The sequence below is a fragment of the Sus scrofa genome, chromosome 3 (assembly GCF_054392235.1).
Source record: "Sus scrofa isolate SSC_HxYL_T2T_F1_AM1 chromosome 3, Sscrofa_HxYL_maternal_Yorkshire_Landrace_v2.0, whole genome shotgun sequence".
NCBI classification, from domain to species: Eukaryota; Metazoa; Chordata; class Mammalia; order Artiodactyla; family Suidae; genus Sus; species Sus scrofa.
In genome coordinates this window covers 54,035,898-54,059,217 of record NC_139385.1, presented here as the reverse complement: position 1 = coordinate 54,059,217, position 23,320 = coordinate 54,035,898, and the positions used below count along the sequence as shown (strand labels likewise).

The window sequence follows — 23,320 nt, the reverse complement described above, 5'->3', positions numbered from 1 at the left end:
GCAAGTGTGGGCCAGTTGTGGCTGTGTGTGCATCTGAGTTCCTGGGGCCTGTGTAGTATGTCTTCTGAGGGACGACAGAGGTAGGCCTGTGTGTTTGGGAATCAAGAAATCGTATAGGCGATGTGCGTGTTCTCGAATCCTGGACTAGAAGTACTGTAGGGCTGTGGCCTTGCCTATGGGCTGTGTGTGAGACAACGGTGTACTTGCTGGTTTGGGTGAGCCTGTATACGTAGTATTGAATGTGTACAACTGGTCGGTGTTTGTATCCAGGCCCCTGTTGGGTACGTATATGTGAAGACCTGAGGTTGTTTGTGGGGAAACTGGGGGAGTGGGGGGGGTTGGCCTTTTCTTGTCTTTCTAGGGCATACCCATGGTGTATGGAAATACCCTGGCTATGGCGGAATTGGAGCTGCAGCTGCAGCTGCCAGCCAGAGCCACAGCAATGCCAGATCCGAGCTGCGTCTGTGACCTGCACCATATCTGATGGCAATCCTGGGTCCCTAACCCACTGAGCAATTCCAGGGATTGAACGTGCATTCTCTTGTATACTGGTCAGGTTCATTACAGTTTAGCCACCACGGGAATTCCTGCTGGAAGTTTTTTCATCACAATGTCATTTTCAGTTCTTGGCATCAGTCCAGTTATCTTCTCTGTTTCATCTGAGTTTAGTCTTGGAAGACTGCACTTTGCTAAGAATTTGTCCATTTCTTCTGGGATGTCATATGGTTGCTTTTAGTGGTCTCTTCTGATCCTCTGCATTCTGGGATGTCCACTGGAATCTGGTGTTCATTTTGAATTTTATTGATTTGAGTCCTCTCTTTTTTTCTTGATGAGTCTGGCTACGGGTTTATCCACATTGTGGATCTTTTCAAAGAACCAGTTGTGGTTGCATTGATCTTTCCTGTGGTTTTCTTCGTTGCTGTTTCATTTCTGCTCTGATCTCTAGGATGTCTTCCCTTCTGTTTGTCTTTCTCTCGTGGCGTTGGGTGTAACGTTAGGTTGTTTGTTGGAGAGTTTCCTTGTTTCCTGAGGTAGGCTTGTGTTGGTGTAAACGTCCCTCTTTGATCTGCCTTTGCTGCATCCCATAGGTTTTGGATTGTTATGTCTTGGTTGTCACTTGCTTCTAGGTATTTTTAAACTTCCTCTTTGGTTTCTTCAGTGCTCCATTGGTTGTCTAGTAGCATGTTGTTGAGTTTCCACGTGTTGGTGTTTTTCGCCGTTTTTTTATTCGTTTTGTTGATGTCTAGCCTCATAGCAAATGGTGTTCATGAAAGATGTGGGATAGGATTTCAATTTTCTTCAATTTACAGCGGCTTGATTTGTGACTCGGAATGGGATCTGTGCTAGAGGATGTTCGGTGTGCCCTTGAGAAGAGGGTGTATCCAGCTTCGTTTGGATGGAAAGCTCTCTACATATGGCTTAAGTCCATTTGGTCTAATGCATTATTTGAGGCCTGGGTTCCCTTGTTGATTTTATGTCTGGAAGATCCGTGCATTGATGTGAGTCGGGTGTGAAAGCCCCCTGCCATGATTGTGTTGGTGTCCATTTCTCCTTTTAAGGTTGCAGCAGTTGCCTTATATATTGAGGTGATCCTGTATTGGGTGCGTGTAGGTTTCCAATTCCTATCTCCTCTCCTTGGATTGATCCTTTGATCGTTACGTAATGACCTTCTTTGCCTCTTATTAACAGTCTTCATTTTAAGGCCTCTTTTGCCTGCTGTCAGTATTTCTACTCCAACTTTCTCTTACTTCCTGCTTTCATCCAAGGAATATTTTCTTCCATCCTCTCACTTCCAAGTTGTATCTGTCCCTAAACCTGAACTGGGCCTCTTGAAGACAGCATATCTATCCAGCAGTTTTCCCATCTATCTATCTATACCTATACACCTATACCTATACATCTATACCTATACCTATACCTATACATCTATACCTATATCTACACATACATACAGAGAGAGAGAGAGAGAGAGAGATGAGGCTTCTTTTTGTATCCATTCAGCCAGTCTATGTCTTTTTGGTCGGGGCATTTCGTCCACTTACATTGAAGGTCGTTATTGATTTGTACGTTCTTATTGCCGTTTTATTAGCTGTGTCAGGTTGGGTTTTGTTGGTCTTTTCCCCTCCTCTCTTGTTCTCTTCTCTTGTGGCTTGATGACTGTCTTTAGTGTGGTGTTTGTTGAGTGTTTTTTAATTGTTATTTCCTTCATACAATTTTTTTTCTACTGTACAGCATTGTGACCCAGTTACACATACATGTATACATTCTTTTTTCTCCCATTATCCTGCTCCGTCATAAGTGATTAGACATAGTTCTCAGTGCTACACGGCAGGATCTCATTGCTAATCCATTCCAAAGGCAATGGTTTGCATGTATTAACCCCAAGCTCCCATCCACCCCACTCCCTCCCCCCCTCCCCCTCGCCCGAGGCAACCACGAGTCTGTTCTCCAAGTCCATGAGTTTCTTTTCTGTGGAAAGGTTCATTTGTGCCATACATTAGATTCCAGGGATAAGTGTGTAATATCCTCTTCTTGAGTGGATCCTTTAACCACGAAATAGTGTCCTTCTCTGTCTTTCTTGATGGCCTTCGTTTTAAAGGCGATTTTGTTGGATGTGAGCATTGCTTCTCCCGATTTCCTGTCTTGTCCATTGGCATGAAATATCTTTTCGCATCCCCTCCCTTTCAATCTATGTATGTCCTTTGCCCTCGGATGAGTTTTGTTAGGCAGCAGATTGAAGGTTTTTGCTTTTGTGCCCAATCTGCCACCCTGTGTCTTTTGATGCGAGCATTTGGTCCATTAAGATTTCAGGTGGTTATTGATAGATGTTTATTTCTTGCCATTTTAAGCCGTGTTTTCCAGATGATTCTATGTTTCTCTTTTCTTCTTTTCTTTTCCTTTGGTTGGATGGTTTCCATTTATTTTATGCTTGAGTCCTTTTCTTTTCAGCTTTCTGAATGTAGTGTTCACTTTTGATTTATGCTTGCCCTCATTTTCGTTCTTTACTATGTTAACCCCTTCCTATATCTGCGCACTGTAGCCTGATGGTCATATAGGAACAAATACGTCATTGAAATAAGAAAAAGAATCTATTTTTTTTCCTTCCTTGCCCACTCCGTATGATTTGGATGTCTTTTTGTTTTTTTCTTTCTTTTTTTTTTTTTCCTACGTCTTCATGTTTAGGTCTGTATGCTGGCTTCTTTAAGTCACTGCTTTCCAATTGTGGTTTCCTCCAGCCAAGTTCTTCGTGTTTTTTTTGTTTTGTTTTGTTTTGTTTTTTTTTAATTGGCGAAGCCCTTTCAGTATTTCCTTTAGAGTGGGTTTTGCATTGCTGTACTCTTTCAGCTTTTGTTTGTTGGAGAAATTCTTCATTTCCCCTTCTATTTTAAATGATATTCTTGCTGGATAGAGTATTGTAGGTGGCAGATTCTTTTCCTTTCAGAGCTTTAAATGTATCTTGCCACTCCCTTCTGGCCTGCAGTGTTTCTGTAGAGAAATCAGCAGAGAGCCTTATTGGGGTTCCCTTATAATGAATGTTTTGCTTTGCTCTTGCTGCCTTTCGAATCCTCTCTTTGTGCTTAACCTTGGCCATTTTTCTTTATAATATGTCTTGCTGTGGGCCTGTGTGGGCTCAACTTGCTTGGGGCCCTCTGTGCTTCCTGTATCTTGACATCACTCTGTCCTTTTGCTCTTTCTTCATAAACTCTATTCCAGGACTCCCTGTTGTGGTGCACTGGAAACTGGCAATGTCCCCTGCCCTTCTACCCCAGCCACAAGGTCCAGACCCTCCCTTTGGCTGATGACACGAGGAGATTTCCAACCAGATGGCCCTGCCCCGAGAGCACTCACTCTTCTAAGTCCCAGCAGCTTTCTTTCTAACCCCCGCCGACTCCCTGAGCAATACCGGCTGCCCCCGCCTGGCCTGGGTATGGGCATCTTCTGAAAAGCCTCAACCAAGAAATTGAGAGAAAACCAGAGGCCTAAAGGAATGAGAAATGAAGAGGGTCCAGGTTAGGGGTGTGCTGCTGCAGCCCAGGGTCTTGCAAGAGCTGAGGTCTGCGGGGGCCTTAGCTGGCCAGGCTCCACTCCCAGACCAGCTCTCTTGGGCCCTGCTGGTACAGCGGTCCCTTCTCGGCCTTGGACAGTGCCTTGTTCTGGACATCCAGGGCTTCGCCAGGCACAGGGGCCCATATGCGGATAGATTGAAACCTGTGGTTGTCCTGAGGGTCAGTCAGGAGCTTCCTAAAACATGATGCCAGTGCCTGCCTGCATGACTTAAACAGGCTGGTCTTCCACGGGACGCCGGTGTTTGGACCTTCACAGCAGTCCACCTGAGTGACCGTGGATGGCAGAGACTCCTCTGACCTAGCTCCGTTGCTCACAGTAAGTCCCCCATCCTTCCTAGGGTGATTCCGGGGGTGGGGGGTTGCCTTGTCTGTGACCTCATTGGTTTGGGGGTTCTGGTGGGGCTGGCCCGCTGGGGCTTGGACTGCTGACATCCCGCCTACCCCAGCATCTTCACCAATATCGGCTCCTTCTCCCATGGGATTGGTGAGATCCAGAAGCTCACGCCTCTCCCTCAGCCCACGGCCCCTCCTCCTCACACCCAGGTTCCATACCAGTCTCTGCAGGCTGCTGGCTCACTTGGGCCTGGCACCGCCTTTGTGCCTCCAGAGCCCTTGTCCCTGCCACTGGTCATGCTCGAGGTCCTGCAGCAGGCTTGGTGCAGATCCACCAAGCTCCCTGTGCTCCTAGCTCTGCCTCAGAGTCCAGTCTCCTCTCTGGAACCTGCCGCCCCTCCCCCACCAGCTCCATCAGCTTGCCATGGCTTTCCAATGCCATCTGGGCATTCCTGTCCAACAGTGGCCGCCCCACAAACCAAGCCTGCAGTCTCACATAAACAAACGAAAGACTCCTCCTGCTCCTGCCTTGGGGCCCTACAGCCCCTCCTGTCCTCTGTCCTTACTTCTTCTGTTGGGGTCCTCCTTCTGACTCCCTGGACAAGGAGAGAGGACATGAGAGGGAGACTGTCCCAGCAGGAAGGCAGGGGTGGGGACGCTGGTGGAGCCCAGCTGGGGACAGAGAGGGTGTCTTCCATTGAGACTCCACCCTGCCGTGGGAGTGCACAGGCCTTTGGAGAGAGAGTATCGGTCAGCTCCAGCTGCCGTCACAAATCCCACGGGCAATGGGGCTTAAATAACAAGAATTTACCAACTCACCCTTGTGGAGCCCAGCCTTCTGAGATCCAGGTATGAACAAGCTTGGTTTGCCCTGAGGCCTCTCTCCTTGGCTTCCAGATGGCCATCTCTTCCCTGTGACCTCACATCAGCTCCCTCTGTGTGTTTCTGGGCCTAAATTTGCCCTTTCTATAGGGGCACCCGTCATATTGTCTTGGGGGCCACCTTAGTGACCTCATGTCAGCTCTTTCTTTACAAACTCTGCTCCAGGGCTTCCTGTTGTGGTGCACTGGAAATGAACCCCAGTAGTCACCATGAGTGTTCAGGGTCAATCCCTGGCCTCGCTCAGGAAGGGGAGGATCCAATGTTGCCGTGAGCTGTGGTGTAGGTCACAGACACGGCTTGGATGTGGCGTTGCTGTGGCTGTGGTGTAGGCCGGCAGCTGAAGCTCTGATCGATCGATCGGATGCCAAGCCTGGGACCTTCTATATGCCGCCCCTGCAGCCCTATACAAACAAACAAATGTAAACAACAAGAAGACAAAGAAAACTCTGCTCCACCTAAAGTCATGTGCTGAGGTACTGGGGGAGAAGACTTCAACATATGAATTTCGGGGGATAGAGTTCAGCCCCTTTTGGCCAGTGTCTACAGTGCAAGGGATGAAGGGTCTTTCCTAAAGTAAAGAAACATCACCCCTGGGGTTGGGAGGAGGGAGGACTGACTCCCCATGGTGAGGGAGGGAGGGACGTTTCCAGAGTGCAGGGCACTTGAGCTGGATTGGAGCCCATGACCCAAGGCCATGAGGCAGGGGGTTCCAGCCTGTGGCATATAAGGCTCTCGAAGGCAGGGGGTCCAGGAGACTGAGGGGGAAGCCGAGAGAGGAGCTCCAGTGCCAGGCTGTGAGCTGAGGTCCAGGCTTGCAGTCCTCAGACCTCTGCTCCGAGATTCGATTCCCAGCACCCTCTTTAAGCACACCCATGGCCCCGCTCTCCCCAGCCTGAAGGGACACAAGTCACCGCCCACCTTCCCGGCCCCCACCCCCGCATGAACTGCTCCCTTCTGTCCAAGGGCCCCAGCCTGCCTGGCCCAAGGCGTCGACACACCTCCAGCACTTGGATGGAGCCTGATGTCTCCTTTCCTGCTCAGCTGACTCAGGACCACCTGAGTGAGTTCCCTGAAGCAGCGTTGTCAAAATCCTTCCTGCCCTCTGCCTGACACAGAGTTCTCATGCAGCCAGCAGGACCCCAGGAAGCCTCACAATGTACCCAGCCTTCAGGACCCACGGTGCTGTGGTTGGTGACATATCGCCTCCTAATGCTTGCCCATTTTCTAGTGGAGTTGGTCCTACTTTTATGGTCATGATTTGGCAGTGCCTTATTCCCTCGAGATACCAGACTTGTGTCAGATGTGTGGTTGGCAGGTAGTTTCTCCAAACCTGTAGCTTCTTTTCACCTAGGAAAATGTTTACATTTGATGAGGTCCATTATTTGTCTGTTCTTTCTTTCTGGGGTAGTGACTTGGCTGTCATGTGGAAGAACGCTTTTCTTTTTGTTGTTTCGCTGATGTTGTTGTTGCCTATTCAAGCGGAATTCATTTAGTTACCTTCAGTTTCATTGAAGTATAGTGACTCACAATGCTGTGATAGTTTCTGCTGTGTAGCGAAGTGATTCGGTCATACACACACACACACACACATCCATTCTCCCTCAGATTCTATTCCCATATCAACTATCGCCAAATGTTGGCTAGAGTTCCCTGGGCTATACGGCAGGTTCCCGTTGGCCAGTCATTCCATATACCTCAGTGTATATGCAGAAGCCAGTCCCAAACCCCCAGCCCATCCTCCCCCTGACTTGTCTCCTTTGGTAACCAAAACGTTTTTCCAAGTCTGGGAGTCTGTTTCTGTCCTGCAAATATGTTCATGTCTATCCTTCCTTTAGAGTCCACATAGAAGCGATATCGTACGATGTTTGTCTTTCCCTGTCTGACTGGCTTCACTTAGGATGACAATTTCTAGGTCTATCCTTGCTGCTGCAACGTTCATTATTTCATTCTTTTGTATGATTGTGTAATGTTTCCCTGTGTACATGTACCGCATCTTCTTTATCCATTCCTCTGTCGATGGACATTTAGCTTGCTCCCTTGTCTTGGCTATTGTAAATGGTGCTTCAGTGAGCACTGGGGTGCATGTATTTTTTGAAGGGCCTTTATTTCCTCTTGATGAAGTCCAATTTTCTGTTCTTTCCTTTCCTTTGGGGGTAATGTTTTTCTTGTCATATGGAAGAACTCTTTACCAAGCCCTGGGACCCAGAGATTTTCTCCAATTTTTTTTTCTTTGTTGGTAAACATTTATCCGTAGTTTGTATCTATGCAAATTTTACACTTGCACTTAAGTTCCATTATGAGTTAATTTTAGTATCTGATAAAAACACTATCCCTATTCCATTATACTGCTCTTGAACTTCTGTATTAGAACATCCCAGGTTGCTGTATTGGCATGGATCTATTGCTGCATTCTCTGTCTGTACACTGAACTCCGTCGGCATCTATCCCTCCACCAATGCCCAAATGTCTTACATAGAGCATTCTCATAAGCCCAATATCCTCCAACTCTAAGGTGCTTTCTTGAAATTATTTTTGATGTTCTGGCTCCTTTATCTTTTCTTTATACGTTTGAGAATATGTTCGTCCATGTTGACCAAAAAAAACTTCTGTTGGAATTTGACAGCTTTCTATGTTGAGTCTTCCCATCCACGAGTATAATCCATGTCCCCATTGTTGTAGGTCTTGTTTCATTTTATCACACAGATCCTCTATCACAAATATGTATACCCGGATTTCCCATTGTGGCTCAGCTTGTGAAGAACGTGAAACAGTGTCCAAGCGGACGTGGGTTCCATCCCTGACCTGGCTCAGTGGGATAAGGGTCCAGTGTTGCCCCAAGCTGCAGTGTGGTTTGCGCATGCTGCTTGGACCTGGTGTTGCTGTGGCTGTGATGTAGGCTGGTAGCCGTAGCTCCAGTTTTACCCCCTTGCCTGGGACCTCCCATATGCCGTGGGTGCAGTCATAGAATGAACTATGTAACCAAATGCTTCAAGATTTTTGCAGATCTTGTGTATTGCATCGTGTTTGTAGTTTGGGCTCCACATTATTTTTTTTTTTTTTTTGTATTTACGCATGTGATGAATGTTTTTGTGTCGATCTGAGACTTTGATAAAGTAGCCTCCATCTATTCAGTGTGTCTTGGAGATTGGGTGGGCCTTTCTGTGGAGGTAGCCATGCTATCCATGAGCATGGAGAGTTATGTTTCTTCCTTTCTAATCCGCATGTCTTTATTTCTCTTTCTTGCAAGGCTGCCCCGGCTAGTACCTACAGTACTAAGTAGAAAAGGACAAATGAGAAAGAACTTTCTGACCTGTTTTGAATTTAGGAGCACAACTTTCGTTCTTTCACCATCACGTATGAGGCTTGGTGTAGATTTTTGTCTAGATGTTCTTTACTGGGTTCAAGTAGTGTCCTTCTCTTCCTAGTTTTCTGAGCGTTTCTAACATGAATGGGTGTTGAGCTTTGTCAAATGCTTTTTCTGCACAAGCCATTGTGACCATGTAGGTTTTCCTCATTTAATGTGCTAATACAGCATATAAAGTTGATGATTTTGCATATTAAACCAAGCTAGTATTCCCCGGATACATTCCATCTGAATGTAGTGTATTGTCATTACCTTCTTTGTTCATGCATTTGTTTTATTATTTTGTGATTTGTTTTTTCCCGATTCCTTGTGTGAAAACTTAGGTTATTGATTGGAGACGTTTCGTCTTTTCTGTTCTATAAGCATTTATTGCCACTTGTTTCCCTCTTAACAACAGTTTGTCTGGATCCTACCACCGGTCACGTACTGCATGTTCATTTGCCTTCAAATCTATTTGTTTTCAAAGTTTTCCTTGAGAGTCCTCTTTGAGCATGGGTTCTTTCGAAGGGTGCATCTCAATGTCCACATATCTGGAGGCTTACTTTCTTCTCGTTCTCACTGTTATACAATGGACAGCGTATACTTTGGACATGGTGGAGTGAAATGCAGTGACTATGTGTTTCGTTATTATATAGGTTCTTCAAATGTCACTGGTGTGAATGTTTCAAGTATGAATGTTACAGAGTAGTTCTCTGCCCTTTTCCCTTATACTGTAACCATAAGGGATTTGGTGACCTGAACATATAAATGCCAGGCTTCTGAAGATGTGTCTAACAGGGCCAGTTCACAGACACCCCTGCACATTGTTTTCTGGATCGGCTTGCAAGCAGAGAGCCAGGGTCCAGGAGGGGGCCCAGATCTAGCGCTCTGGTGCTTTATATGGCATGAGCAGAGAAGCCGTGGTCCCAAGTGGGCACTGGCTGCAACCAGAAGGCGGACATGCAGGACCCAGGCCCAGTCCCTGGCTGGGGGAGCAGCACGCATGGTGGGTGAAGCCCCAGCCTCTCTCCTGCTGCCCAGGGCGGGTCTGAGCTGTGGGCGCAGCCACAAGGCTCAGAAGGCCAATGGCGGGGACACTAGGCGGTACTCCCCACCTCCGACAGCCACAATCCCTGGCTATTGGCAGTGACCGTGAAGTCCCGAGGAAGGCCAGGCTTCCAGCTGCAGGGAGGTGGTCTTGAGCAAGTCAGACCTGCCCTCTCTCTTCTTCAGCAAGCAACATTTTCCTCACGCCCTGTTGCTTCCCCCCAACCCTTGCGGTTGCCAGCCTTTCGTTTTCAACCATCATCCAAAGCGCTTCCTGAACGAAAGGGCATCCTAACCCCAACTGACTAAGAAGCACCTCTTGAAAATAAGCAAGTCGCCCCTAACACAAGACTCTTAGCGCCTTCCATGGACCATCCTTGATAGCTCCTGCATGCTGCTGAGTAGTAAAATGTTGGTGACCAAGAACTCCTCCAACGACTGGTGTGCTAGCAATAGCTTCTGTGAAAGCAGGAAGCTCCTCCCCCTCAGGCAGAGGAGGTCAGGAGACCATAGGTGATGGCCCTGTGCTCTGCTCCCTGTTTCAAGCCCTTTGGATCCCTGCCATCTGAGGAAGGAAGGCAGTGCCTGGGAAACTACCATGGTTCCTGACGCATCACTTGCCCTGCCGGGCAAGAGGTCACCTGTGAGCCAGAGGGCCGGAATCCTCCCTGGAACACACTGCCCCGTGCCCACCACTCAACAATGCCCTCCCAACAAGGCACATTGGCTGCACAGTTGTAATAGCTGGACAGTTCAGGTATGCTGTCTGTGACTTGGACAAAGGTGACTCTTTGCCTTGTTCTTGGAGGCACATGGCATCGGAAAGGGAGAACCCAGACCAGGTGGCCCAAAGCCTAAGTCAAATGGGTTTCTTCAGCCAATGCTTTGATTCCACCTTGAGGAGTTTGGAGATGAGCCTTTCCCTGGTGTCAGAGGGTAAGCTTCCCCTTGGTGTCTATCATAGACAAAGAGTGTCCAGCCCCTGGCTCCGTCTCATACAAGCTGCACCAATCCAGCCCCTGAAATTGGGAGCCTCCTTTACCCACCCTAGGGATGGTGGCCATTTCTGTGATTCTGTGAATGCAGCGTCCATTAAACCACTGTTTCCTTGTTGGAGGGATGCATGGAGGGATGCATGGAGGGATGGATGCATGGATGGATGGATTCTTTGATTGTCATTGTAGGGCCCCACCTGCAGCACATGGAAGTTCCCAGACTAGGGGTCGAATCAGAGCTGGCACTGCTGGCCTATGCTACAGCCACAGCAATGCCAGATCCAAGCCACATCTGTGACCTACACCACAGCTCATGGCAATCCTGGATTCTTTAACCCGCTGAACAAGGCCAGGGATCAAACCCACGCACTCATGGATACCAATCAGATTCTTCATCTGCTGAGCCATAATGGGATCTCCCTAAAATATTATTTGGTTATGGTCTCTACAGCTTTCATGTCTTCAAATTCTATTGCGTTCTTTTCTTTTCCCTTTTGACTCGGCTGCATTGGGACCTATGGGCTTTTTCCAGGCCAGGGGTTGAATCGGAGCTGCAGCGGCTGGCCTATGGCACAGCCACAGCAATACAGGATCGGAGGCATGTCTCATACCTACACCACAGCTGACAGCAATGCCAGAACATTAACCCAGTAAGTTAGGATCCTTACAGCCGAGCCGTGACAGGAACTCCTGCTATTTCATTTTTCATGGATTGAAGAACATGAGTGAATTCCTCACTTCCAGTGTGCCTGCACCTTAGCATTAATCCTAGACTTTTTGGTGGCTTGGGGGTGTTTTTTATTTTATTTTATTTTTTGGCTGCCACTTGTGGCAAATGGAAGTTCGCAGGGACAAGCCTAGATCCTTAACCCTCTTCCCCACAATCAGAAAATTATCACTGGTCATTTAAAGTCCTAAGTCTTCTTGTATCAAAAGCTACCTGGGGGTGGATGCCAGTGGGCTGGTGAGGTTGGGACCACTGAGCTCCACATGATGTAAGACTCCACCCCAGCCATTAAGTGGCCATGAAATTCCAGTCACTCCTTCCCCCTTCGTTTTGTCCTCGTTGGGACTAAGAGGCAGCTGCCTCCACCAATTGGCACATTGCAATAATGCCACTGAGACGATAGGATGCCCCCCCACCCACCCACCCACAAAGCAGAAAGTCCGTCCCTATAGCCAAGCCTTTTCCTCTCTGGCCAGGCCACCCCCACAGGACACCCTGGATGAGTGGAGGATCACCTCAGCCTGTCATCTGGCCACTTCAGAGAGGCAGAGAGAAACTCCCTAAAGGTAAGGGCTGTCTCCAGCCTCCATTCTCAGAACTGGTGAGTGTCCAGAGGGCTGAATGGTACCAAAGCAGCTCTCCATCCCCAGAGTGTTCAGGGATGCAGAGAACGGAACAGATGCCCCAGAAGCCCCCCTGGCCCAGCAGGCTTGAGAGACAGGGATGGTGAGGCTGTCCCTGGGGATAGTGAGAGCTGTGTACTCCCAGGAGCTGCCTGGGCATCCTTGTCTCTGTGGTGGAAAGACTTAGTGATTCACCTGTGGATCCAGACTGCCTGGGATCTCACACATGCTTCGTTCCTCTGGGGTCCCCTCTCTGTCCTCTGAGGACCCCTCTCTGAGGACACAGACACATGCAGGACGACAGTGGACCAAGTGTATTTCACAACAAAACTATTTTATCCATATTTTACATACCCTATGGCAAAGGAGCTACTGTGCCCACCCACACACACCCAGACCCAAGTCCCCACCACCTAACCCCACCCAACCCCACTCCCCTCCTGGCCCTGGTCATTCTGTCCTTCCTCCCCACCCCTATGTCAGCCAGGATGGTTGCTGGGACCTGGAGGAGCCCAAGGCTTCCATGGGGGCTGCCCTGTTGGGCTGGCCCTGGAAGGCTGGCCCACTGTTCCCTCCTGGCTGCAGTGCCACTTCCTCCTCCTCCTCCCTGTGACAGATGGGTCACACCTGCTCGTTTGGGGCTCTGAAGGGCCAACCAGCCCCAGAGCCAGGGCGGGCCTCCCAGAGCCTCGCAGGTCAGCCCTAGGCCTGGGCAGCTTCTCAGCAGCGGCCGGGCCTCCACACACAGCCCGCTTCCTAGACTTGGCAGCTGCCGGGGGCACCTGGGCTGAGGCCCATTCTCTGGGGAAAGGGGGCCTGGGAAGCTTGCCGCGCCCCCAGCCCCCCAGGGCAGACAAGACCCGAGGCAGGGACAGGGCTCTGTGGCCGCCCCCAGGGCAGCAGGCTGTGGTGAAGGCCCAAGAGGAAGGCCAGGCTGGGGAGCTCCTCCTCATCCTCACTGAACCCTTGACCCGGCCCTGGGGCTCCGCTAGGCGAAGAGGCCTCCCTGAGAACCTTTTTGGCCCTGGGTCCTGATGGAGGGCCCGAGCGCTTTGTGCCCTGGCGAGGAAAGGGCTGTGCAGTTCCAGACTGAGGGGACTCCTGATGTCCTGGAGAGGGCACAGGGCCTTTGTGCCTGAACAGGCCCCTGTCTGTCTGGCGGTGCCTTAGATGGCCGTGGAAATCCATCTGGGGTGTACAGCTTTCATCGCTGGCCCCGGGCTGTGGGCCTTGCTCATTCCTCTGGGCATCTTGGCCGGCAGCAGACTCAGAAGGTCTTGAGTCCAGCTGGGGTGCCCTGTGATTGGGGGTGGCCGGCACCCCGTCCTCCTCCTTCGAGGCCAGGGCTCGTTTCTGCACCAGCTGGCGGGAGGGAGGTGGACAGTGACCGCTCTGCACCCTCCAGGGAGAGCCGGGGGTTATGGGCAGGGGGAGGTGAGATGGGACTCACATCCCGATACAGACCCTGTGGCACTCCTGCCTTCCTCCTGGACCTTCCCCCCAGAAGGGTCCCTGCCCCCTCCCCGGCTCCCCTCCTCCCCTTCCATTCATCCTGCCCTGCACCCACCTGGGCAGCCTCCCTGGTGCAGGGCCTCTCAGTCAGGGGAGGGAGGGGCAGAGCCTTCAGGGCCTCCTGCTCTGGGTCCCTCCTCTGCCCTGGCTGACCTGGGTCCTTGCCTCCTGGATTTCCTGGGTCACCTGGGTTCCCCCCCTGCCCCAGTCTCCCTGAGTGTCGCTCCCTCCCCCGGCCACCTCTTCAGGGGAGAGTCCTTCCTCCTGCTCCAGCTCCTCAGCCAGGGCCGAGAGATCCAGCTCTGGTTCTGGGGAAAGCAGTTCTGCCAGGAATCGGGGGTGAATGACCGCCTCCACCTGGGACAGAAGGAAGAGGCTGTGAGCATCCTCGGCAGGAGGGACCTGGGAGGCAGGAAGACGTGTGGGGGAAACGTGAAGAGCAGAGACCGATCCAGAGTCCCCTGCACAATGGGGGAGCTTTCAAACTGTCATGGGAATTGTCTACACTCACATAAACACACACACACTCAGAAGCAGTTGCACGTGCAGACACGTGCGCAAAAGCTCAAACACACGTGCACAGAAACAGTCACAAAGGCATACAGAGAGGGACACACATGTACAAACATATACATCCACATATACACATCCTATGCACATAGGTACACTCAGACACCCAGGATCACACGCAGATCTCAGGATCCAGGAACAGAGCATAAATCCCATTGTCCTGGGCCAAAGCCAGAACTAGGGTGCCAAGAGGACCTCTCCCTGGAATCCTATAGACCCAGACTGCAGGCCCAGCCCACCTTGGTGACAAAGTCCTCCTGGGAACACAGCTTGTCAATGTAGCTGAGGAGTTCCGGGTCCGGGAAGGTGCCGTCCTCGTCCTGCGCCAGGTCATTTCCCTCCTCTCCACATTCCGCATCTGACTCCCCCGTGGCTGAGGGCCCAGGACCCACCAGTGCCTCCATGAGGTCCCCACACTCTCTCACAGCCTCAGGGGGGCTCTCCTTGAGGGCCTTGTTCTCCAGCGGCTGCCGGGATCTGCGTGGCCTTGGGCGTGTGGGCTGGACCCTGGGGCCGTGTTTCCTTGGAGCACAGGCTGAGGCAGAGCAGGAGGAAGGGAAGGTGAGGGGATCCAGCACCCAGAAGCTGACCCCTGAGCAGGTACAGGGGAGGGCAGTGTTGCGGTGGGGGGGGGGCATGGACATGGGTGTGGGCGGGGTCAGGGCCAGCCAGAGCCTCATGCTTGGTGGGAGGCCAGAGAAAAGGAGGATGTGTGGAACCTCAAATGACCAGGGGTCTCCCCACCAGCACACATGTTAGGCAGATTGCACAGGGGCCCCTTAGACAGGGAGGAGGGTGATGAGTTTCCAAACGGGCCACATTCATACCCCAGAGGGAGAGAGGGCCACTGAGACCCCCCTCAGGGGCTGTTCTTGTTGAAAGGTCAATGCCCCCTTGAGGGAAAAGGACCAACCTGGGGACAGTGGCCATTCCTAGGCCCCTAGTACCTTTGCCTTGACCTCCAGTGGGAAGGTGGTTAACTGGCCGAGTGCCCGGTTTGCGGGATGTGGGTTCCTGAGGAGCCGGCTTTGGTGGAGCTGGAGGAGGCATGCCCTGCACCCCCTTCGTGCATGACAAGTTCTCCATCCGGATCTCATCCTCTGCCTCAAATTCCATGAACCTGGGGGATGTTGAGGGACAGGCCACAGTGAGAAAAAGGCCTGGGCTCTGGAGCCCACCCAGGGCAGCAGGACTGAGGGGGTGAGGAGAGGGTGTCCTTGGGGCTGTCAGGGCCCTGTGAGGTGCTGTCCCAGCAGGGAGCCGCTCTGGGGCAGGTACAAGATCTGGGCCACCTCCTGCCTCACCGGCCCTGGAGATGGAAGGCATGGCCCAGCAGAGACCCAGGTTACTGTGTTGAACCAGGCCTAGGGGACCCATGGTGGTTTGGGGGGACCCTGCTCATGGCCCCCCAGACCTTGCCTGAGCCAAACAATGGAGACAGCCAGCGGCCCGGTCAGGCGTGTGTCCCCACCGGGCCCTTTGCCTGAACCCAGAACCCGGGGCTGGGCGTGAGAGTCCAGGAAAACACACGTGAGACAGGGCCCAGCACAGGCTGGAGAGGGGATACTAAACTTAGAGGAGCAGTGTCACTTGCCTCTGCGAGGTGCTCCTTTGGTTTTGTTTAGAAACTAGGGGATTCACGTGCAGAAATCACAGGGAGGGCCAGAGACCCATGGGCTTCCCCAAGGATGCCCAGTTGCCCATTCCAGCCACCGTTGATGAGGAGAGGCATACCACATGCTAGGTCAGTGGCTGCCAGGCACCCAGCATGAAGGGGTGCCAGGCTGCCGGGTGGAGACCACACCCCTGCACAGCCCCTTGTGTCTGCAGGTGACCTCCTCCTGGGCTGCCAGGGCTCCCAAGGCCATCCTGAGGCCTGCCCAGGTCAGCATCAGGGTAGGGCAGAGCTCCTGGGACAGGCAGGGTGGAAGAGCCAAGCTCTCCAGGTGGCAGAGGGGATTCCAGAGGGCGATAGGATTCGGGGATTCAGGGAACAATAGGTGTGAGGTGCCAGCCTCCTCTTGCATCCTCTCTGATTATCACCACCACAGCCAGATCCTGCCCTGGGGTCTCCCCATCACCCACCACCCACCCCACCATGTAGCCCACGCCCCCGGACACTGACTCACTTTGCTGCCATTTCATAAAAGGGCATCCTCTCAAAGTTGCTCGTGTGCTGCCATTCCTGCGTGGCCCGCCGCATTCCCTCCTCCAGCGTCATGGTGGGCTTCAGGCGAGCCAGGGTGCGAAGCACTGGGCTGCAAGCCCTCGGGGTCAGTCTCCTGGTACAGCCCAGCCCCCACTGCCCAACCCCACCCAGCCCCAAGGCCTGCATGTGTCCCAACACAGTCAAACCCAGGCTCAAGAGGGTGAGAGGAGGGTGTCTGGAGAGCAAAGGCAAGCCTTCCTGGTGACTGTTGCCACCGCCTCCCACTCGCCAGAGGATGATCGTCCACTCCCTGGCTATAGCCGGGACACGGTGGCTAGGGGGGGGCTGCCATCTCATATAAAATGCAGCCCCATCAATGAGGGAAGGCAGGTGCCAGGCTACCTGCTAACAGGTCCGAGAAGCCCAAAGATTCTTCTGCCCGGTCCTCTGAACTCGATGGCCTAGGCCCCCTTTTCTGAGGGACCTCAGGGCTAGATGGGAAGTTCCTGCCAGGCTCACAGCTCTAGGAGGATAGACCCTTGCCCTTAGGAGAGCTCTACCACCACCCCTTTCTAGCCGGAATTCTTCAGAACAAGGACCAGGCATGCAGAAAGCTCTGTCCTGGGCCTGAACGTCCTAAGCTTTATCTGAAGTGATACCCACTGGCCGCCACATGCCCAGGTCCATGTTGAAAGGAGGTAGCACCAGAGAAGTAGGTCCCATTCAAACTTTGGCTCCTCACATCAGAGCAGGACCCTCTCGGGCTGCTCTTCTGCACTAAATGTTACCATGGAACTGCAGAAAGTAAGACAACTGGTCTCGCATGGTGGTGGTAGCTGAGCTAAGGCACGGAAAGGATGTCATGGACTGGACGTGTGACACATCTGGAGTGAAAACATGCCTCCTCATAGCATGGGCACTGCTGTCAACCCTCCTCCTTCTTTCTAGGTTGAAGGCTCCCTGGAAACCTAAGCGGGGAGTCCATGCCAAGTTCCTCTATATGTGAAGGCTCCAGATGAGCTAATGAGGGCCTGAGAGATCACTTACATGAGAAAGCAGGAGAGAGCTTCCGCATCAGGGCTCTGGGGCAGGTGGCTCCGGGCCAGGGACTTGAAGCGCTGCCAGCGTCGGAAGTTCTGATAGACGCTCTTACGGTCACAGGCGTCCTCCCGAGGGCCCCTGTGCTGGGAGGCATGCAGGCTGCCTGCCCCAGAGGTGCCATGTGGCCATGGCCCAGAGCTCCCTGGGGGCAGGATGAAGGCCATCTGGGCAGCTGGTGGTGCAGCTTGAGGAGGAAGGCCTGGGGCCAACCCTCCCTTGCCAGCCCGAGCTGCTGCAATAGCCGGGGCGGCCACAACTCTGTCCCCTGCAGGGGTGGCTATGCAAAGGGGGGCAGGACACAAGGCACTCCCCCTGAGGGCCCTGGAAGCACTCCTATTGAGTGGGGCCTGAGGACGCCCAAAGGCCTGAGTCTGGTGGGGCGATGCTGACCTCCCTCCTGACCAGACTGGGACCGTGATGTTGCCAATCCCTGGGGCAATGGGGCCATGGTCAGCAGGAGCCCCCCGAGGTGTCCCGGGGTGAGCTGGCTGCAACAGGGTGCTGCCAGGCAGGAGTAATGGGGCCATGGGCGGTGGCAGGGGCTGCGCCCAAGCCGGCTGGGGTTGGGAGCCAGGAGTGAGTGGAGGATAGGACCGTGAGGCCCCAGGGTGCATGACCACATCCGTGCCCAGCGGTGGAGTTGCTGTGGAGAGAAAGGAAAGGGGGGAATGGAGGAGGAGAATGGGCAACTTGGACGGAAGCTCTCTGGGGACTCAGAGTGTACACCTCAGCGGGAGAGGGCATTTGACAGAGGAACCTGTGTGTTGTGCTGATGCCTTGGAGGGACTTTCATGGTCTGACTTCCGGTTGAGAATGACTTCCCTGGTGACCTTGATGCCTCACACCAAGTTCCCTGGCCCTGCCTACCAAGAAGCGCTCAGCTCAGCAGCAGTGATTGGAGAGCCTCCCTGAGGAGCTACCTGGCACCTCGCTCTCACAGGCTGTCCCCACGTCCTGGACCTGAGAGGCCATCTACTCTGAGCATGCCCCTCAGCAAGGTCACCAGCAGGTAGGGGCCTTCTCCAAGGTCCTTCCGGGCACCGTAAGGCCTTTGATGGACCGGCACTGTCTAAAGTCTTAGGGCCTCACTTCCTCCTCAACCCTTCCTTTCTCGATGCTCAGCACACATCCGTTCGGTCTTTCTTTCCTGACCTCACAAAACAAATCTCAAAGGCTGAGAAGATCAGTCTGCACACAGAAACCTTAGACAAACACAGAACACCCCCACCAAGCATGCACCTGCCTCTCAGAACCACCCAGAGTGGACACTTCACAGCGGCTAAGTTGTGCCACCCCATCCCGATGGCCCTGAATCACTCCCACCATGCAGTTCTGTTCCTCAGAGAGAAGTCTGAGAGGTAGGTGTGTGTCCCCGGCATTCTTGTCATTGCCCATCCAGGGTTGGCTGCAGAAGATGAGCACGGGCCCAGGGTGGCTCACGTTACATGGGTCATGGGAGTACAGGCTGCCTGTGGTCCTTCCCCTTCCAGCTCCCAATAATGGAAAGTGAGGACAAACTGAGAATCAGGCAGGAGTCAGGTGCCATTGTGAGAAAACTGTCTGTCCAGGAGAAGGAGGGTACATACCACGATGCACCTAATTAGTCTCCACAGGTGTCCTAGGAGGTTTCAGAGTAGCAGACTAGATCATCTTCCTGCTTCTGCGCTCCGCCGCTTCCCCCCGCCCCCCCGCCCCCGCATTGCAAAGGAAGCCGCCTTCATAGGCATTCCACCGGAACCAACAACTCTCCTCATGTGGTCCATGCCCTTGAAGTAGTGACTTGAAATAGGAACACACTCTTCATCTCAAAGTCAGGCCTCAGCTTCTGCCGTGAGATACCTGACACGATGAGCAATGTCTGAAGAGATGTATTTCCACAAAAGGGAAACCAATACAGAACAACTCAGGAACACGAGTCCTAGCTTGGGTGAAGTCACATGGTTGCCCATCCCTTGTGGAATCCAAGGCCACAGTTCCCTGACCTGAGAAGTGAGTTCTGGGCTGGACGGAGGGAAAAGTCCTGGGCAGTGGCAGCGAGAGTCACATCCTGCCCAGCTCAGAGAGGACACTTTAATGAGCATGTGGCCACAGACAACACCCCCTGGCACTGAGTCGTTTTCTGACTATACCCTCTCATTCCACGCCCCCATTAGACAGAGTATGCTCCAGCTCAAATCCCTTAGAGAGATCTGGTGAGGCGAGCTTCAGATGCCTAAGGACCACGAGGCAGGGCTAGGCTTTCCCCGTGACCCTCCCAGTGCCAGCAACAGGACACTGGCTACACACACGTTCCAAGCGGCTTGTCTCCCTTCTAGAAACAGCCACCTGCCTGCTGCCATCCTGCCTCCCCAACCAGAGCAAGTCCTCTTTATCCGCCTCCAAGCTGTCGTCCTCCCCAGGGCAGGCTCAGGTTTCTACAGGTCCCCAGGCTCCCCAGGTGAGATGTCCCTGGGGTGTAGTGCTCTCTCCTTCCTCTCCTTCAGTCCAACTCCGTGTCCACAGTGAAGGGTCCCAACGGAAACCCATGGATTTGAGGGAGGCACTTTCTCTTGGAAAACAGCCCCCGTCTAGAGGCTTACCTCCTCCTGAAGCCATTCCCACAGGCATGGGCCCGGACCACCACGGGCTGGCGGCCTCAACGTGAACACTCAAGGGCAGGACCCAGCGAGCGACCTGCTCCAGCAGACGCTCAGGATGCAAGTAAAGGAGCCCAAGTTTGAATCTCAACAGTAGAACGTGGGCCTCGAGACATTCTGCAGTGGGGGAGGGGCTGAGGGCAGGTGAGCCTGGGTGGGGGTGGGGTACCATTCCATGCTGGCCTCTGCAGGTAGGCAAGAACCAGACGTTTCTTCCGCCTTATGCAGTGGCCAGACAATTGTTGAGTGCCTCCTTGGGCAATGTATGGGTTGGTTTTCAGAGTCATAGCACCAAGGTTTGTCTCGATGTTCCCTTTCACTTCGTTATCCATCAACCTAGTTGTTGTCCCTCAACCCGCTCTGCTTCCGTCCTGGCTCTTGACTTACATCCCCGGAGGCTAGACTCTCTGAACAAAATTCACCATTTCTCACCTGATAAACACTTGGGTATTCATGGCCGCCTGGGACACAATGTTTAAACTTTGGCTTCTCTCAGCAGACCCACCATTTTTGATTGGTGTATGTCCATCTTTCCTAAAGAAGCGGTCCTTGTGTGCCAACCAGCATCCAGCAGGACCCACCTTACTCACGTTCCTGTGTGCTGGAAAGGCCCAGTCCATCCAAAAAGCCGTTGCACAGCCCACGTGTCCAAGACCAGAGATCACTCTGACTTGTTTCCCGTATTATGACATTGCTGGTAAGTACTGTGTGTTTCACCTTTTAAGTGATTTAATGTCACATTTTCAACAAATCATACCTTCTCCGGGATCACAATCCACTTGCGCAAAATAGAATATGCAGTGTTGAGTCCTCCTCCCCACCTCTTTGCCCTGTCCACTCAGTCCTCTTTCCAAACGGAAATCAGTGTTACCTGTTTCATTGAAATCTTTTCAGAGATAGTTTGGGCAAGGAAAGTTGAATGCAATCCATTTGCCTTTTCAAGAAGTATTGCTTTGTCTCTGGTTGAAAATTAAAATGTGCGCAGGGAACTGCATCTTGGACTTGTGATGGAAAATGTTGCAGGATAGTGAGAAAATGATTATATGTGTATAATATAAATACATCTATATGCATATCTATATATATATGCATCTATATATATGTATACATATCTATATGTATACATATATATGTGTGTGTGTGTGTGTGTGTATATATATATATATATATATATATATATTCACCTCTGTCTGTATGACAGGGTCCTTTTGCTGTACAGCCAAAATAGACGAAGCATTGTAAATCAACCGCAATGGAAAACATAGCATATTATAAGATCAAAGAGTTCATCTTGCAAAAAAGGAAAATAGAAAATTAAATCATGTCCCAGTATATCTGAGTATCTTTACTTTGGTTGCCTTCATACTGATATCGTGGCTCCTCTGTTACTGGACTAGTTTTTGTCACGGGAGTTTCTACATCCTCTTGAAATTCAAAGTACTGAAAGGGCAGAGTGGTCAAGGCCAGGCAATAACAATAGTAAATGTCCAGCTCCATTTGAATTTTTCATTTCCCATACACAGTGCCTGCATTTAGCCTGAACTGTGTCCCATGCAACATTTTGGACATATCGTTACTGCAAGTACTTTCCCTACTTATCTGAAATTTACCTTTCCCTCAGAATCTGCATGTATCTGGCACGACTAGCCAAAAAGGGCAACATATTAGGCTATTAGGAGTGGGCAGTTCTTGAGAGGATGAGAGCTTGGAGTAGAGACTGAAAGGTGCATTTTGGTCCAACCCAAAATGAAATGGCAAAGGGACCCAAAATCTGCAGGCTCTTTGGATGAAATGGAAATGGAAGAGCCAGGGTATACTATTGAGTGTTTGCGCTTAGTGGGGTTAAGGACAGAAGTAAGGGACAAGAAGACAAAATCTTCTCTTTCCTTCTGTGAAAGAACTAGGATGTCCTAGAGATGTGGGGGGGTTTCCCTTCTTTTTATTGCTTTCTCCTTTTGGGGCCGCACCTGCTGCCTATGGAAGTTCCTAGGCTAGGAGTCACATCGGACCTGCAACTGCAGGCCTATGCCAGAGCCAGAGCAATGTGGGATCCAAGCCGTGTCTGGGACCTACAGCGCAGCTCACGGCAACCCCGGATCCTTATTCTACTGAAGGAGGCTGGGATCGAGCATGCATCCTCATGGATACTGGGCGGGTTGATGTCTGCTGAGCCACAGTGGGAGCTGCTGGCTTTTGCAGGTGTTAAAAAATCCACTGCCCGTGAAGTGGGTGTGGCCTTTGACTCAGTGCCAGCATTTTATCCACCAATGTCCAATCTCCACGTGTACAAACCCACTCCCGTCGACGTCCTAGCCTGCAAGCCCTGCTTAAAAGCTGGTGCATTTCCTGTCTGCACCCCATACCCTTGCTCTTTAGAATCGAGGCTCATCATTGCCTATGGTCCTGTCTGCATGGGAATCACACTAGCATCCCTTACACAGCAAAACGGAAACACAAATGAAACAAAGTTCTCTGAATCTTATTTTCACATTGGGAGTTAAGGTCAGCTTATCACGACGCAAACGATAGGAATGAGTATTTGTGTTTTGTGTGGTGAGAAGCGAGGACTCAGGAACTTTGTCAAGGGAGGTGAGGGGTGAAAACCTACTAGGACTGCAACCAAATCTCTTGGGAGGCAAGAGTCCCTCTCTGCTGTGGCAGAACTACAATTCCTCCTGATGTTAGGGTGTTGGGGAAGGAAAGAGAGGTTTCAAGGACTGTTCCACCTTGAGAAAAAGACTTGTGTGGGTGCTTCAGAAGCTTCTTGCCCCTTGCAAAGGAAAATGGACTCAAAAGAGGGTGGGAAGCTGAGGTGAGAGTATTTCATGCAATGCCATGGTGAGCTTTGTATCAAGAAACCCTTGATGGGGCATTGCAAAAATAAACACCTTGGGAGTGTTGCTCTGTATTTGAGCTTTTATAATGAAGAAACATGTCAAGGGTTTTCAAACAAGACCTTCATATGAGAAGATTGCTGAGGCAACCATTGTACCCAGACATTCAAGAAGGGCGGGCGTCCTTGTTGCTTCCTCCCCTTCTTCAGCCATTCACGCAATTAGTTGCAAGAGTCTCACGTATAGCTCAGACGTAGTATGTGTGAGGGGTTTTTTGTTTGGTTTTGAATTCTTATTTCCCCAATACAGTTTTTTTTTCCTACTGCACAGCATGGTGACCCAGGTACGCATACATGTACACACTCTATTTTCTCACAGGAGCATGCTCCATCATCAGTGACTAGGCAGAGTTCCCAGTGCTACACAGCAGGATCTCATTGCTAATCCATTCCAAGGCAATCATTTGCATCTACCAATCCACCCCACTCCCTCCCCGGATGT

At 51.7% G+C, this 23,320-nt stretch overlaps 1 protein-coding gene across 1 annotated transcript in view; it reads right to left on the bottom strand.

Annotated features, from left to right (window-relative positions):
• The window catches only part of LOC146404630 (uncharacterized), a 38,349-nt gene extending 15,317 nt beyond the window's left edge, over window positions 1-23,032 (bottom strand). Inside the window, exons 1-9 of the mRNA XM_085020111.1 lie at window positions 22,978-23,032; window positions 19,929-20,102; window positions 17,898-17,992; window positions 17,296-17,837; window positions 16,229-16,357; window positions 15,047-15,219; window positions 14,339-14,634; window positions 13,770-13,886; window positions 12,894-13,379 (exon numbers count right to left, since the gene is read on the bottom strand). Coding sequence (XP_084876237.1) covers window positions 12,894-13,379; window positions 13,770-13,886; window positions 14,339-14,634; window positions 15,047-15,219; window positions 16,229-16,357; window positions 17,296-17,837; window positions 17,898-17,992; window positions 19,929-20,102; window positions 22,978-23,032 — 2,067 coding nt within the window. The remainder of the gene's footprint in view (window positions 1-12,893; window positions 13,380-13,769; window positions 13,887-14,338; window positions 14,635-15,046; window positions 15,220-16,228; window positions 16,358-17,295; window positions 17,838-17,897; window positions 17,993-19,928; window positions 20,103-22,977) is intronic.
• Between the last annotated feature and the right edge of the window lie 288 nt (window positions 23,033-23,320).